We start from the raw sequence: 17569 nt of genomic DNA on the forward strand, positions 1-17569 counted from the left end.
TGAGTAGGAGGATGACTTAGTTAGTCACCATGGCTAATGAAGTCGAATGCTTTCATGAATGATTAAAAATAGAGGGAGTGTAGACTCACTGGCGCCCTTGCAAAAAGGGGGGCAAAGGGAGCCCCCATTGGTCAAATCTCCTTTAAGAAATTTATGGTCATAAATGCCTTTAGTGGATTTGAACCAATAGGGGCGCCCTTTGCTCCCTTTTTGGCTAGGGCGTCTGTGAAGCTAGCAATCCTCTTAAAAAAGCATGCATGCAAGTGGTTAGTCATAGTAAATTGCATCGGCAATAGTTATTTAGTCATAGTAAATATAAACTTTCTTGATTTAACAAGACTACTTAAACACAACTATGCATTATGCATTACTCTTTTCCAACTTCACAAGAGCTAATACAATATTGACAATGTAAGATTCTCAGACTACATCAGTGATTCAAATCTTATCCCTACACAAGAGAAATTACTCTCTTGAAATTCCTACTAAGAACCTGATGAAGTTACAAACAGTTCCATAATCAAATACAATATATTCCATACAGTTTCAGTAGCAAGACTCTCTTGAGATTCCTACTAAGAACCTGATGAAGTTACACACAGTTCATAATCAAATACAATATATTCCATACAGTTTCAGTAGCAAGACCAAAGATCACACTCTAATCCAAGCATGTAGTAGCTATTTCCCCGCAACATTTGCTTCTTTTCCTCTACTTTTAATAGCCTTTCCTCTCCCAACATTTTGAATGAGAACTTCTCCAAGTCCTTCTCCAATCCCTTCTAACATCCCACCAATAAATCCTATAATGGCATTAGATGCGAGTTTAGCAGCAGCCCCAAGCATATTTGGCTTTTCAGGGGCCCTGATGCCATGGACGTAGAGCCCATTGACCATGTCCTTGGAACAGACAGCATGAAGATGGTAGTTGCAGATGGTGCAATTATAAAACCGACCCGATCGCTTCCTCTGGCACTCGCCACATACAACACTAGAATCAGCAGATGCAAGTGTAGTTGTTGGGGAGAGATTCAATGTGTGTGGGTGCGTTGGAAAGTCCATTTCCCTGTCAAGCAATGTGCAACAAGGGTGCATTTCAAAGTTGCACATGGTACATCGGAAGGCATACCCTTTTGCAGATTTTCCACAGACATCGCATTTGGAACGTAGAAATCCCCCTTTCATAAATGACAGGAGAGAAAACTATGAGGGGAGAAACACAAGCAGTAAAATTCCCAAGAATTATGCTATAAACAATGAGAATAATCAGGTTTTATATAAATCATTTGTACATCCATAGGGTTGACAAAGACACCCGTTTTGGAAATCAGTTTATATTGAGAAATTGTATGGTGCCCAACCGTCAAAATAAAGGGTGAAGAGAGACAAACCCTCTCTCCCTTAATTTTTAACCCAAGGGAAAGCACCGTTTTTTTCTTTTCCTTGGTTCAAAAACCAAGGCAGCAGGTTTTGTCTCCTTCCGCCCTTTGCATTTTGACGGTCGGGCATCATATAATTTCTCCAGTTTATATACAAAATAATGCATGTATATATAATTTGGAAAGCGGTGCAAGTGGGTTTGTGCAATATGTGTCTGGGATTGTCATGTGATGATCTTCACCAATCGCCACGATCATATCATCATGAATATCCGATTGAGGGCTGATGGCCACACGATCCTACAATTATTATTAGAAACTAAAAGTTCCATAAATGAACACCAACCTGATTTTGAATAGAAAACAAGAGGGTGTTGGACATGAAGATGATGGTTTTTCAGAGATGGAGGAGCTAGTGCACAAAATTCATGTAGATCAAAGTCGCATTTTTGGCATCTGAACCTCCTCCCTGCTCCGAATTCCTTGCAACCCATGCACATGAAGAGATAGGGTAAGGTAACTTGAGCTAGGGGATGCCGTGGGTGACTAAAATGGACTATTTCTTCTTCTCCATTTGGATTTAGCATGGTTGGGATTTCGACTAAAGGAGATTTCATTGAGAGAGATGATGTTGTTTTCCTCAACCTTGTTTTGCTCATAGTTTACTAACCCTAGCCTTCTTTGGATGTCTTGGAAGCAATATAACAAAGAATATTTATGCTAAGGAAAAGTAGATTTGTACATGATAGAGGATGCCAGTAAGATATATTTAAAAGGGAAACTGAATTATTGTTATACGTCAGGTACGTACAAGCTGTATTTTCAGCCCAAAATATTCATTATGTTTTTCAAAATCTGCTCAAAATCTAAGACAAATATAGAGAAAATGAAAATGAGGGGTGGATTCCTGATGGGATGGAGATCTTTTGAACTGAGTTGGTGCCTATGGAGGAAAAATAAAGACCATACCAAGAAAGTCATGGTTGGCTTTTGCCTTTATGACTGGCAATTGGATACGATGTGAGTGTGCTTTTATTTTTTCTTTATATATCCTCAAAGATCCCTAGACTGCCCTTCGACTTGTCAAGATAACAATACCGCTCCTTAAATTTAAAGATCTTAAAGAGTATTTTGTATAGTTACCAAGGCTAATAAACCTTCTTCTATTCCCCATTAAGGTGCTAGTGTTGCTTCTCTATAACTCTTTCAAGAACAAGAACCTTTGCCAAACAACATAACAAATCCCCCCCATTCTAGCAGTAGCAGAACCAAATATAGAAGCCATTGGTTACCCGTCATGTGCTATTAAGAATTAGAACACAAGTGAAAGTAAACCCACTTGCCAAAATGAGAATAATTAGATCCCAACAATCACTAAGTGGCTATTGGTTAAGGGGAGCTTGAGATTAATAAAAACAAGCTAATCATAAACGCACTGAAATCCTTGATTGATTGATTATGTTAAAACCTTTCTAGAACTTCATTATAATCACATACTTGTGGAGCCCAACAATCATGGATCCAATATCATTTAAGACAAGGCACAAGCTACATGTACAACGGATTAAGGGCAATCCATTCGTATGTTAATATTATGACAAATTTACTACATAAGTGTGTCTCATTCTTTTGTTAATACTAGCGAGGGTTATTGTCAATATAGGTTTCACATCCGACTTCTTTAAAGCTAAAGGTTGCCCTCCCCCCCTTCCCCCCCCCCCCCCCCCCCCCCCCTATTTGGATTGCAGGAAATTTTCGGGAAAAGTTTGAAAAGGAAAAATATTTCTAAAATTTCCTACTTTTTTTTACACATAAAAAATTAAGATAACTTGAACCAACCCCTATTCAATTTTTATTTAGACAGACCTTCAAATTATGACCACATCCGTATAAATTAACCATAATCATATCATTTCCTTAGAACCCATGGAAAGCAAAAATTTCCCAAGAAAAAAAAATTTCGTTAGAAATGTTTTTCTTGCAATCCAAACACGTCATTATGAAATCCACGAGAATTGGAAATTGGATTCTTTCATGAGATAGAGGACATCAAAGTAATTTTGGGAAGAGAAGGAGATGTGCTTGCCATTTAGCCTTTCTTTCACATCCATGTGACCAAATACTCTTCCCATGAAGGGATCTTATTCGATTCAAAGCAACAGAGAAAAAATTGGCAACCTTTTCCCACCTTTGTCGAGTCCCAAAAGGTGTGCATATCATGATAAGAAATATAATTCTGTATCTGAAAAAATGGAAAGGGGAGATCTCCATACTTAGTTACTTACTATCCATTTATTTTAAATGGGAGAGTGAGTTGTATGGCATTTTAGAGATTCTCAAATCAGATAATTTTCTTAAACACGACTTAACGTTGTTGATACCCAATTATTAGCCGCAATTGATGACTAATTAAAACCTTTCTTTTGCTGTTAAGAACCATTCCAAGTAGAAAAAAAGAAAAAAAGAAAAAAACAGAAAACTTTTCACAAGTTTCCTTGAATAATTTCTTTCTTTTCATTATCTGGTGTTGATTATGCTTGTTGGCATTAGCAGGGGCAAATTGGCTTTAATAGGGCACACATTTATGCACGTCCAAGTGGCAATGGTCAAGTAGTGAGCGTGTAGCCCAACATAGGCATGCTATTTATATGCAAGGAGGACTGTTGGCTTATAGGGGCTAGCCGTTGGCCTTGGGGTCTGGCTTATGGGGGCCAAAACTTCCCACGGGCTCGAAAAGAGGCGTGATAGCCCGGCCTGAGGTACACCCAAGAGGTGTGCAACATCTTATGCCCATCCCTTGCTTAGTAGGAAGCTTTGCACTGCTGTTGACAGTAAGAACTGTGGGAAGCCGTGGGAAGCCCGTTTTGGTTATAAGAAAGGGGGGCTTCACAATGTGATGGATGCCAACAAGGTGTAGCGAGGCGAGTTGAAACTAAGGCCATGGAAAGTTGGCCCAACAATTTTGAAAACTATGGAATCATGTTCATGGACATTGAAGAAGGGGGTGGTGGGGAAGAAAGTTAGGTGAGGCACCCCCGAGACACGAGGCTTGTGATCATGTCTAAAGTGCATGTCAATAGGGTCCACCAAGCATGCCAAATATTTTACCCAACAAGTTTACTGGGGTGAATTTATTGCATGGATCGGTAATAGAGCAGAAAAAAAGGAGATAAAAATAAGGGATATTTGCAAAAGAAATCTTCTACGTACGTAGCTGTATTTGCAAAAAGAGTGTTTTGAGTGGTAAAAAGACCAAAGTGACCATATATATATATATATATATATATGTGAAAAGATGACAATTACCTTCCGAAAAGAACAAACTACCAATGACGCTCCCATCAACGCATGAGGTGTAAAATAGTGGGCCCCACATAATGCACAGGCTTGAGTGGATATCATGGAACCTACCACTTTAAAATCTGAGGTAAAGTGGTGGGCCCCACCCGATGCATGGGTTCGAGTTGAGTTGGTGGGACCCATCCTATGAAAACATAAAAGGGCCCCTCTCCATCAAAACATGAAGGGAAAAGAATTATTCGGCCCCCCACCTTTTTTTTACTTGACAACCACCTCTAGTGTATCTATGACTACTCTTTTATACTAAATGAGCTTGTCCCAAGTAGAAAACAAATGAGCGAATATATCATTTCCCAACATGGAGTGTAAACTGGTTGGCCCCACCCCATCAGAACATAAGGTGTAAAAATGGTCGTCCCGTCCTATGAGTTGATTTGGTGGGACCCACGCTATCAAAACATATCCTTGAAGGTGTAAAATAATGGGCCCCACCCTATCGATTGGCTTGGGTGGATATCGTGGGACCTAGCCCATCAAAACATGGGGTAGAATGATGGGCTCCACCGATGTACGTCTTTATGTTGAGTTACTGGGATCCATCCTATCAAAACATTAAAGGGCCCTGCACCATCAAAACTTAAGGTGTAAAACGGTGGGCCCCACCCTATGCACATAGTTGGTGGGACCCACTCTATCAAAACATATCGTTAAGTGTCACGGACATTCTGGTATTTTTACAAGATAATTTTCATATTTGCATAATAAAAAAAAGCAACCATGGGTATTTTGGACAAAAAAATTATGGCATGACATGATTTGCAGAATTCACTCAAATGTGGTGATTCTATTTGCAGAGAAATTATATGGCGCCCGAGGGCATGCTCTTGTAAGGAGGAGGCACCTTGATAGGTGGTTAGTCTCATATGATCATGCCCGATCGGGCACCATATAAAATCTCATGTTTTCAAATAGTCAAACTATCACTTACTTTTCCTTTATTTTGGCAAATAAAGCGAAGTAGAAGACTTCTTTCGCGAAACCCCCAAAAAAGTAGCATGGTTTCCAGAGGTTCTATATGATCCCTGACCGTCAAGTACCGTCAAAACGGTACCACCCTTGATATTTGATCCAACAGCAGCCCACTTTTTAAGATGCTGCTGTTGGATCAAATATCAAGCGTGGTATATACTTTTGAGGTACCACCTTCACAGGACGGTCAGGCACCGTATAATTTCTCTGGTTTCCAAACCTGTTCCGCCGGTGTGTGTGGAGGACGCTCAGGTAGGATGGCATGGCTAGGAACTACCAATCCATGAGGACCGTGACACAGTTTAGAAGGATTGTTTGGTGTAATGCTGAACTCCGCTTCCAACACAGTTGTTTCGGCATAAAAAAGAAAGGGTTATGATACGTGCACATAAATATGTTCCGGTACCGGTAGGAGAACAAGTAGGCCTAGAGCTTGTTCAACGATCCAAACCATTTTTCTATTAGGCCTTGCTATGAATGGGTCATACCTCCAATTTGTGGCCATTGTGAACCCCACTTGTACTCCTACCCGTTCATATTTTTATTGGGGAAAAGAAATTGCTCAACATACGTAACAGGCTAACATCCTCAAGCGGAAGGCCATGGCCTCTTTCGTTGTCATCAAAATTGATCCTTATCTGCAAATAATATTATTTTAGCTTAGTTTTACTTGCAAAAGGAACATCGCAGCCTCTTTGGAACCCATTAACCATATCATTTCTAGGATTATTATAACCATTATTTTCAAATATATACTTATATTTACCTTATTTGCATATAAAATTATATGCAAATAGCCATATAAAATTATATTCAAATAGCTTTTAGAGGAAACTGACGAGGCCCTAAGTATGTTTTGTCAGCTGCGGTTGACCTCGAATGGTGAATTATAATAATTTGGAGATGAACCCATTTGTTAAACATATTTTGTTTTGAGAAATTATATGATGCCCGCCCGTCAAAATAAAGGGCGGAGAGAGACAAACCCTCTCTCCCTTGATTTTTAATCCGAGGGAAAGCACCGTTTTTTACTTTTCCTTGTTTCACAAACCAAGGCAGTAGGTTTTGTCTCCTTTTGCCTTTACATTTTGACGGTCGGGCATCATATAATTTCTCTTTTGTTTTTATCACGGTTTGTAAGGTAAAGGTGAGTGTGATATATGTAAGAAGCAATACTTTTAAAAGACCGAGTTCAACAATGGTTTGAAAAAAATCCCAAAAAACAACATTTGGACTCTAGTACGTTTAGTGTACTAGAAATGGATGCACAAAATTATTCTTGTTTGGTAGAAAATCCTGGATGTTCAAAATTATTCTTGTTTTGCTTTGATATTCTAACAACTCATTATCTGTATTTAGGTATTTTACTTCTGTTTTAAGAAAGTTTGTTCACTTCTAAAGTTTAATCAGCACTTCGGAAAGTGATTTGAACCTTGAAGATATTAAAAGTTTGTTGACTAAATGGCAAATCACTGGTTTTGAATCTAAAATTGGCTCTTGCCAAAACCCAAGGTCGGTCATCGAGGAATAAATCTCTTTCCGTTGGGGAAATTTTTGAAAATGTGGAAATTAATTGAAGAATGATGAGGATACAGGGAGAGAATGAAGTTAGGATTGAAAATATTGAAATTAGGGAGAAGTTATATCACTGAAAAATAATGAGTTTACAGTGAGGTCATCTGCAAAAGAATGTTATTGAGGTCATCACTCCAAAGATTCGAGAGATTTTAGTGACATTACCACTGCAAATTACAAATGAGGTAGTATAGTTAATGGATCACTACAATATGGAATTGAGAGATTTGAGGGACTGTAGTGAACTAGAATTGAGAGATTTGAGAGACTGTACTGAACTAGAATTGAGAGATTTGAGTGATTATAGTGAACTAGAATTTTAGAGACTTACATTATAATGAAAAGATCAATGCAATTGGAATAGAGAGATTATTGTGAAAGGATCACTGAAAGATGGAGTTGAGACACTACATACCATGATGGAATTAAAATGCATAATAAATTGAAGAACGAAAAGTATGGACCATACTAAACAATCTAGAAATCAATGACAATTCATCTGTTTTATAACTTCATCCTTCGGGGATGTCTTCTGTGCCTGGTCTATTTATTTTGAAACTCATCAAATGAAATGTTTGGATCATATAGTGGAGTGGAGCCATTGTATTTTTTAAAAGATACATACCATATAAAAACTACATATATCATTGTAATAAAAAACAAAATTACTTATTTTTTATTGAATACAAGGTGTTGTTTTATTATCTCTGTGGGTTAAGGAAATACAATGTGTTGCTTTATTATCTCTATGGGTTAAGGATTTTCTCTCAGGAAGAAGGTGTGTTCTTCACTTTTGTTCCTTCTATGATTCCTTTGCTAAGCTATTGCCCTTTGTTCACGTCCTCTGTAATCATAGAGTTCGGAAGCGTAGAATGATTATTGTTGATTACTGCGCCCTATGCCTAGAGGTGGGGGAGTCGCCATCCCCACATCTTCATTCACTTTAGATTTGCAAGATCCATTCGGAGTTGTATATTGATGGGGTTTGGATTGTCGTGGGTATTTCCATCGAACATGGCAGATTTGCTCAATAGCTAGTCTCTTTCTCCTTGGAAGAAGAAAGGGCAAGTATTATGGAGAGTGTCTCTTCTGGCTACAATATGGGTGATATGGAAGGAAAGAAATATTAGAATATTTGAAGGAGTGTCAAAAAGTCCCATCTTCCTATTCTCTAAGGTGATCTCCCTAACTATATCGTGGGTGAAAATTCTACCAAGTTTTAGATTCACTTCTTTCATCGATCTCTGCCAAGGTTGGAGAGAGGTCCTGGGAGACAGGGAGATGATAAAGAATCCTAACTATAATTTGTTGGATTTTACAATCCTTCCTATAGCATATCCTACATCAAGTGGTATAGTCACAACTCCGTAGATGGTGCTCCTAGAGATTGAGCATGGTTTTTCCTTGTTCAATGGACAATAACGGATCAGATAGCCTCAAGTCTAAGAGGAAGTCAATAAAGGTTCAAGATGTTGTCAATATGTATTAAGATCTCTACGAACAGGGTGTTGTACGTTCGAAAAAGTGTCTTATTATAGATGATGATTGAATGGGTATAGCATCTAGAAGTACAATTAAAAGCCAAATACCAATTCGTAAGGGAGGTAAATTGAATCTAAAGAAACCAAAAAGATTGATTGTCTGTCAATAATGTGGGTTAGATGATTTGTTAAACTTCTTGCACATGGTGTGGAGTATCGAGTTCATGTGAGGCATCTCTACTGCTTAGATGTGACCAGATCTGATAAGAGAAGCATTACTTAGATGTATGTTATGCACTTCATTTTGTCGATCAACGTCAAGAGGATTTTACGGAGATGGACAATCCTTTGTTCTAAACCGCGTGAGGGATTCCAAGCTAGAGAGGATGAGGGGAACATTAATCGAGATTGGCAAGAAATAGACAGTGATTCAATAAATAAAACAATGACTCTAGGACATGAGGCTGAATGAACAAAACTTCGCTCCAGTACAGTTAGGAGGAAGTTCCTTCAGTTCAAATACGTGGCCAAGTAAAATTGTGGCATGTGTTGCACCCCTAAGAAATAGGGGTTAAGGGTATTTTAGTAAATACAGGTACACAAGTATATCTAAAGGTACTGAAGGAACTTCCTCCTAGCCGTACTGGAGCGAAGTTTTGTTCAGACTGAATGGCCCAGGGAAAAAAAAACCATGTCTAACACTTGGGACATATTTTTTTGGCTTTATATAAATGGGGTCTACTTGAATATGACACGAGGTTAGGTTTTGTTTGGGGTTTTTTATTTCCATTATGAGAGTTTGTTAGTTATTTATTCTTATTAAAGTTAGTTTCCCAATTGGTTGGTACAAGTTTAGGAAGTCTATTCAAATAGATTTACTAATTTGTAATTTGGTTTGTTGTTACATTTTGTTAAGTAAAGTTTCATTAGGATAGTTTGTTTATTTTATACTAGGGTCATAAGATTAGAAGTTTAATTTAGGAAAAATTACAGATAGACCCCTGTGGTTTGGCCATTTCCCGCTTTAAACCCTGCGGTTTGGAAGTTACCAAATACGCCCCCTCAAATTCCTGACATTTTTAAGTAGACCCCCTCCGTTGACAGTCCGTTAGTTTAACCTGACGGAATGACTAAAACTAACCATGGTTAATATTTTGAGGACAGAAATACCTTTTATCACTGGTTTTAAGCCATTTGCAAAGGCATTAGGGTTACGCCATTTCCCGCCGCCACCACATCCGGCCACCGCCACCGTCACCATCTCAGACCACCGCCGTCACCTCCACCACAGACAATGAAACCCCACACTATGGCTACATCAAATCCACATTTCAAGAAGAAAAAAAACATTGGTAAAAACAAAAAAAATCCCTAAAATATTAGGGCTTATGTGCAACTCATGATAATGATGCGAATGAAGACAAATAAAACTCCTAAATCAAGGCTTTATGTTGATAAATAAACAAGGTTTTGAATCAAATCCTAATTTTCAGTTTTAAAGTATGAAAACCGTAATTTCAGTTGGGGAAGACAAGGGTCTAACAATCATTTCCCCCTTTCCGTCCACTCCGTCATGTTAAAAAAACCATGGAAAGTTGAGGGGGTGTCATTGGTAACTTCCAAACCACAGGGTTTAAAGCGGGAAATGGCCAAACCACAGAGGGTGGATATGTAATTTTCCCTTTAATATTAGAATGGCAGTCCAAATTGGCGTTTTTTGTTTCCCATTTGGAAGAAAAATACAAGATACTGATATTGACACTATCATGTTTTGGCCGGTCTTGTTGCCGATCTCCTAATGCATCCATTCACATAGATGTGGCACAAGCGTGGCCTAACAAGTGCATGTTAAGAACCAGCCCATTAGCCAACCTCTATTTAGCATTTTCCAATGATATATCTAGATAAAATACGAATAAATTGCATTTTGAGTCTAAAATTATGAATGAATATAGTTTTAGCCCTGTTTTCTTTAGAATGGCGCCGTATAGTAAAAAAAGACCCTTTTCCCCTAATCTTCGTCTTCTCTGATTTTTTTTTAAGAAAAAAAGGAAGAAGAAGAAGAATAAAAAGAAGAGGAAGAAAAAGAAAATGTAGAAAAAGAGGAAGAAAAAGAAAATGTAGAAAAAGAGAAAAATGACGAAAAAGAAGGATTGATATTGGAAAAAATGGACGACTCAGAAAAAATAAAAGAGGAGGAAGAAGAAGGTAAAAAGAAGAATCAGCATAAAAATGGAAGATGCCTTAAAAATGAACGGCATCGGTAAAAGTAAAAAAAAAATAAAGAAAAAATGAAGAATCTGAGAAAAATATTAAAGTTGGGGTCAACTCGGTAAAAGATGGAGTTGACTCAAAAAAGTGGTGTCCACTCAATAAAACACAGGGTCGGCTGACTCGGTAAATATAGGGCCGGCCTAGTAAAAGATGGGGTAAGCCTGGAAAAGTTGGTCAACTCAGAAAAGTTGGGGTCCACTTGGTAAAAGTTGGGGTCGACTTGGTAAAAGAGATTGACCCCACAGTCAACCCCAACATTTACTGAGTCGACCATAAATTTTTCAAGTCAACCCAAATTTTTCGAAGTCGACCCCAACTTTTGTCTTTACCGAGTTAAGTACATCTTTTACCGAGTCAACCCCAACATCTATATTTCTCCTTCCGATCCTTCTTTTTTCCTTCTTCTTCGTTTTTTGTCGCCTTCACTTTTCTTCATTGTCTTCCATTTTTTGGGTCTGAAAGATGATGCCAATTGGATAATTATTGCTGCAGTTGAAATCTGGACTGAAGTTTTTGGATGAGGTCTTGCGTTGAACTCAGCTTCTGTGGGCGACTTGCTCTCAGAGGAAACGCGTTGAGAAGTCTCAGAGTTTGGACTCCGGGGGACACTTCGATGCTTAAGTCAGATGAGGCAACAACAGTATGAACTAACAAAAGGTGGGAAGAGCATTGATAGTAGAGAGTGTTTATGATTCCTAGGCCGCTTAGGAAACTTGTCGTTCTAGGAATCTGATTGGCAGGGCTTTCAAAGAAGTCGGTTTCTAGTTTATTCCGCGGCTAGCTAGGTTAGCTTCTAGGGTTTCTAGAAGGTTAGCTTCGGCTCCCATTTGAGGTCAGATTTTACCGTTAACAATTATGACATCCAATTAAGTACAATTTTCCACAGACAAAATGTATTGATAGAGAAGATCAAATTCAGTGGTCAAAATACAGATTGTATGATTTTTTGCACATCAGAAATCCTACTCAGGTTCTATCAGATGGATGGTTCAGATTAACAAAACAATAGCCCACTAGGTAATCTAACTATACTCTATATACTTACTCTATATAAAGGCAAAATATTGGGTGTTTTTCTTCCACCCTTTGCCAAAAATTCCATCTATATCCCATTTGCATTCGGCCTATCCTCTTTAATAAGACTTTATGATATTACCTACTTCATTTAGGGTAATTTTGCCATTTTAGCAACAAATACTCTCGTACAAATGTCCAAAGAATGCCAACTGTTACTGCTTTTTCCTTGGTGTTACTTTAGCTTTCTCTCTTTCTACGAATCGTCAGGTGTTTTGCCCTTTCATAATTCAGCCCATATCCCCATTATGTCTTACCCTTCCATTTGCAAAATTTCCCAACATGTCTACTTTCACCAGGCATTTTTGTCATTTCTCCCACCTGTTGCTCTCCGCCTTCTCCATCAAAAACTTCCCACTCACAAGTACTTTACAGCTTGCCCATAGGATGATCCAAACAGTCCATTTAGCAATGTGAATAGGTTGTGTGCGAAAAATTGTTTCCACAGGATGATCCCAACCCTTCAATCTATAGAGGATTCCACAATATAAATCTCCCAAAAAATAATTTCCATATGATGATCCTAGCCCTACAATCTACGAATGAAGGGCACATTTTGGAAACCTCTATAGATCGAAGGGTTGGGATCGTCCTGTGGAAATTTTTTTTGGCACACAACCTATTTACATTGCCAAATGGACGGTTTGGATCATCCTATGGTATAAGCTGTAAGGTACTTCTTGAAAAATACTTGACTATACAGACTCACACCATAGGTTGTGTGCAGAAAAACATTTCCATAGGATGATCCCAACCCAGTCATCTATAGAGGTTTCCAAAATATGTTATTCCTCTATAGATTGTAGGGATAGGATCATCATATGGGAATGACCAGATGGACGTTTTGGATCATCCTATAGTGTAAGCCGTTCAATACTTTCTGAAAAATACTTCGCTACATTTTTTTTTTCTAGGTAAGCTGTGGTTTGGTGGGGACCCTACCGGTTTTTTTTAAAATACTTCGCTGCATGGGCTTACGCCATATATATTCTCCTTGAGTAATATTGCAAGAATTTTGTGACAAAGCTTGGAAACCAAAAATTATTTCTTACACTCCCTTCTTTTTTATAAATGACAAAATATAATTGAAACCAGCCCTACTCATTTTTTTATTTAGAGCAAATTTCAATGTATGATAATATCCCTTGTGTTAGCCCATACAGTGTAGTATTTTTCAAAAATAATTGTATGGCTTAATCCATAGGATGATCCAAACCGTCCGTTTGATGGGCCACAACGTAAATAGGTTGTTCCCACAAAACACATTTCCATAAGATAATCCTAGCCCTGCAGTCTTTAAAGGAACGACATATTTAGGAAACATCTATAGATAGGACAGTTGGGATCATCCTATGGAGATGGATTTTGGCACGCAAACTACTTACATTGTGGCCCATCAGATGGACGGTTTGGATCATCATGCGATGTAAGCCATCCAGTACTTTTTGAAAAAGATACTCCACTATAAGGGCTTACACCATATAAAAACTCTCATAATCACATCATTCCCTCTAAATCATGGGGAAAAGAAATTCCCCCAAGAAAATTTTCCCATCAAAAATGTTTTTCTTGCAATCCAATAAAGATTTATCAGGAATCAACCCTATTTAATTTTTTTTAGAGGGATCTTCAATTTATGATAACATCATTCTAATTTAACCATAGTAATATCAATTTCCTTCAAATTGTGGAAAGAAAACGTTTGCCTAAGAAAATTTTCCCATGGGAAATGTTTTTCTTCCAATCCAATAAAAATTTCTCTTGGTTAAAAGATTTTTAGGAGCTAAAATTTAGACCAACCACCAACAACCATACACATCTGACTTTAGTGCACAACATGGACAATTCTCCCTACAAAAGTTTTCCATCAAAAATGTTTTTTCTTGCAATCCAATAAAGGTTTATCAGGAATCAACTCTATTTAATTTTAATTTAGAGGAACCTTATGACATCAATCTAATTTAACCATAGTCATATCAATTTCCTTCAAATCGTGGAAAGAAACATTTGCCCAAGATTTTTTTTTTTCATAGGAAATGTTTTTCTTCCAATCGAATAATGATTTCTCTTAGGTAAAAAGGTTTTAAGACCTAAAATTTAAACCAACCACCAGCCACCATAAGCATCTGACTTTACTACACAGCTAACAAAAATAAATCTCTCAATATGTAACTAATTTTATGACTAATATGTTGGAAGAGTTATGACTGATAACTCTTGCTCACCACTTAATTATTCCTTCAATCCAAACTTTGCTAGATCCAAATATCTCCAAAAGCTCCAAGCCATATGAAGCTCCTTCCACTTCTACGTCGATGGCATGAAATTCGCTATTAAGACCTTCAAATGCAAGAATTATATTGCCATTAGCGTCAAAAATAATAGCTCCATAGCCACCTCATCTATCATCTATGATATCAAGGATGTCAAATAATTATTTCTTGCTTACCAAAATTTTAGTTTAATTCAACTAATTGGGGACTTAAAGAGTTAGGGGCCTTTAAATTTTTCTACAGATTTTCACTAAAACCTTTTTGTTTTTCCTAGAGGAATTGGTGTCATTTTTTTCACAATTGCACCATACGGTAGGTACTCTTAATTTTTTCAATGTGGGTTTTAATGTGAAAACTACCAGCAACTCCAAAGGCTTAAGCTGTTGGAGAAAGGCGTTATTAATCTTTATACGTTAACACTCCCCCTCACGTGTGGCCCCTCCATGTGGCCCCTCTTTCTTTGCCTTTGGCCATTGCATGTGGATTTTTGCTATCAAGGAGGTTTTGAACCCAGGCATTTGCTCTGATACCATGTGAAAACTGCCAGCAACTCCAAAAGCTTAAGCTGTTGGAGAAAGGTATTATTAATTTTTTATACTTTCAACACATTAACCCACTGATTAATCTTTCTCTATTATGTTAATTGAATTATGAACTTGTCATCAACAGCATTAATGACCCTCACTCGACCAAAAGATAAATTGAAAAAGAACACTAGAATCCTCTTTTATTTTCAACATGATTTAAACTTTAAGAAGTAGATTCAAATGGGTTTCTTTTTCTCTTATAGGTACCCTAAAATCCTATTAGACGATTTTAGTTTTAAATTTCTCCTATGTTAGTGTCATCGCACATGCATTGCACGTGCATTTTTACTAGTAGTTATAACTCCTAAATGTCTTCTCGCAATAATGTCAAGGGCAATGATAAATCGACCCCCTAATATCTTAAAGGGAAATGATAAATGCGCCCCTTTTCATCACATGGGGCACCCAATTGCAGTGTACGTGGCAATCAAATCTGTTGAATCGTTCTGACATGAAGTACATCAGCCCCTCTACAGTCATTGATACACTGCTGCTGGGTGTCCCAAGTAATAAAAAGGTGCGCATTTATCATTTCCCTATCTTAAATCAACCCCGTGTCTCTCTCTCTCTCCCCTCTCTCTAAGCAGTGCTCTATATGGGGTCGATTTATCACTTTATACTGTCCTAATGTCAAATGTGCTTAAAATCAAGAACAATCTAAGATTTAGGGACGATGTCAAATGTATCCAGATTCGACCGGCCCTTTCATTGTTATCATTTTATGATTTTGCCCTCCATTGTTTACTCCAAAAGATTATTATATCCGAAATTTTAAAGTAAAAAGGCGAGGCCGATAACATATCTCTATTATAAAAATTCTAAGAAACCTATGTAACAGCTCTTGAGCTGGTAAAATTTGGGTACTTTCGAATCACTTTCATATTTTAAACGCCCACTCTGTTCTGGCCGCCGTTAAAGAAGACAAAGCATAAAATAAAAACCAAATGCATCAAATAAAGCAACTTGGCAGAGAACAGACTTTATTCTTGTTATAATATAATGTAATCAATAATTTAATACCACAAGCAAGAAAACTTTATGGCCACCCACGAGATTTAGATTTGAATTTAGTTGATATTTTGAACTCGATCAGATCCTTAGATTTCCAAATCAGCTACAATAGTGCAAAAAATTCCGAATTTCAAATCTGTTCTGTGAGACATTATTTGGAAATCAATATTTGTAGCAACTTCCTTCACCGTCGCTGCTCTTCGATGTTGCTCCGGCAACATCGAGACACCCCTCCCTCCATCCCTCTCTTTCTCTCTTAAAACATGATCATTAAGATGATTGATGTATTAAGTATCCAAAACTCAAATCCAAATCAAAATACAAATGCATGAGGTATCCAAACGCCCTATATTTTATTTTGTTGTTGCTTTCAGCAAACCCCAAAGTCCAATTTGGTTTTGTATTGTAATATTGGATTACGTTGATAATATTCCTTTTTTCTCCGTCATATCATTTTGGTAATGAAAAGGAGATTTCATATAATGGTGGGGTCCACCTTGTTTGCTGATCCAAACATTTATTTGAGTAAGGTAGGGGCCCAAAAATCATGTTGAAATGACTCTCGAGTTGTGTTCACATGTAAATCAAATGGTCCCTGCATGAGATACAAAGGTTTTATAAACCATTAGAGGTGTCAAAGGATCCACTTCGGGTCTGATCCAGCTATATCTTGGTCACAGATTGGTCATATCATTTTCAAATCCTGCTTTTAGAGTATGGGACATGATCAATTTCATATTAGAACGTCACGAGAGTGTCCGAGGTCCTACTCATGTTGTACATAAATAAGGCTCAGGGTTAAAAGAGAGAAGAGAGTAAAGAAACTACAGAGAAGAAATCATTCATCCAAATGAAAATTAAGGACATAAAGTGTAGTTTGTCATTTTGAATATAGTGTCTTAAAAGGTTAAAAAACATATCCCTCATGAATGACATAGGCTACCCATTTTTGCACTGCTAGGTTTTGATAATACGAAATTTTGTACTGTGAGTGCGCGTGAAGTCCAGTAATTTTCAGAATATACAATGGGGTCCACTTTACAATATGAACTAAATCATTACTTTGTTGGGCCGCAAGTTGCAACCCGTAAATCATCTCCATAGGATCATCCTAACCCTCCGATCTATAGAGATTTAGGGTCATCCTGTGGAGATGATCTATGGGTTACAGCTTATTCATGTTTTGGCCCAACAAATGAACGGTTTGGATCATCCAATAAATTGGGCCCCAGACCCTTTGATCAATTGGGCTATCTATGTTCTATTATTGACACCCATATCAGCCATGATCAATTTGAAAATGAAATGAATTCCAATCTTCTTATTACACATGGGAACGAAGCTTCTATTTTGTTTCCGGGACCATATATGGATTGGGAAATAGGCAATTAAAAACTAAAATGTTTGACCCACCTCCTTTGACTACAGAGCCTTTGGAAAGTAAAGCCGCCCAATTTGTATATTGTTCAAAATCTAAGAAAGTAAAACACCATGAAAAAAAAATGGAGGTCTAGATCTTCAATTCTTCTCATTCTCGACATTTCAGAGCGGGTCAAATGGGTGGGACATAATAGCTTCAAGAATTC

At 37.6% G+C, this 17569-nt stretch overlaps 1 protein-coding gene across 1 annotated transcript; it reads right to left on the reverse strand.

Annotated features, from left to right (window-relative positions):
* Positions 1–321: 321 nt before the first annotated feature.
* LOC143861166 (protein VACUOLELESS GAMETOPHYTES-like) lies at positions 322–2084 on the reverse strand. The gene is made up of 2 exons (XM_077372097.1): positions 1726–2084; positions 322–1178 (listed from the first exon to the last, which is right to left on the reverse strand). The coding sequence occupies exons 1-2, from the start codon at positions 2036–2038 to the stop codon at positions 682–684; spliced, it is 810 nt and encodes a 269-aa protein (XP_077228212.1). The 5' UTR covers positions 2039–2084; the 3' UTR covers positions 322–681.
* Positions 2085–17569: the final 15485 nt, after the last annotated feature.

This window comes from Tasmannia lanceolata, unplaced genomic scaffold (genome assembly GCF_043159265.1).
Source record: "Tasmannia lanceolata isolate RefF3 unplaced genomic scaffold, GAP_Taslan_0.1 ptg000003l, whole genome shotgun sequence".
Classification (NCBI taxonomy): domain Eukaryota; kingdom Viridiplantae; phylum Streptophyta; class Magnoliopsida; order Canellales; family Winteraceae; genus Tasmannia; species Tasmannia lanceolata.

Excerpts from the sequence above, each read along its gene's own strand:
- LOC143861166 (XM_077372097.1), bottom strand. The coding sequence starts at position 2,038 with ATGAGCAAAACAAGGTTGAGGAAAACAACATCATCTCTCTCAATGAAA. Across the intron at positions 1,179-1,725 it reads TGTTTTCTATTCAAAATCAG|GGGGATTTCTACGTTCCAAA; the intron begins GTTGGTGTTCAT and ends CATTTATGAAAG.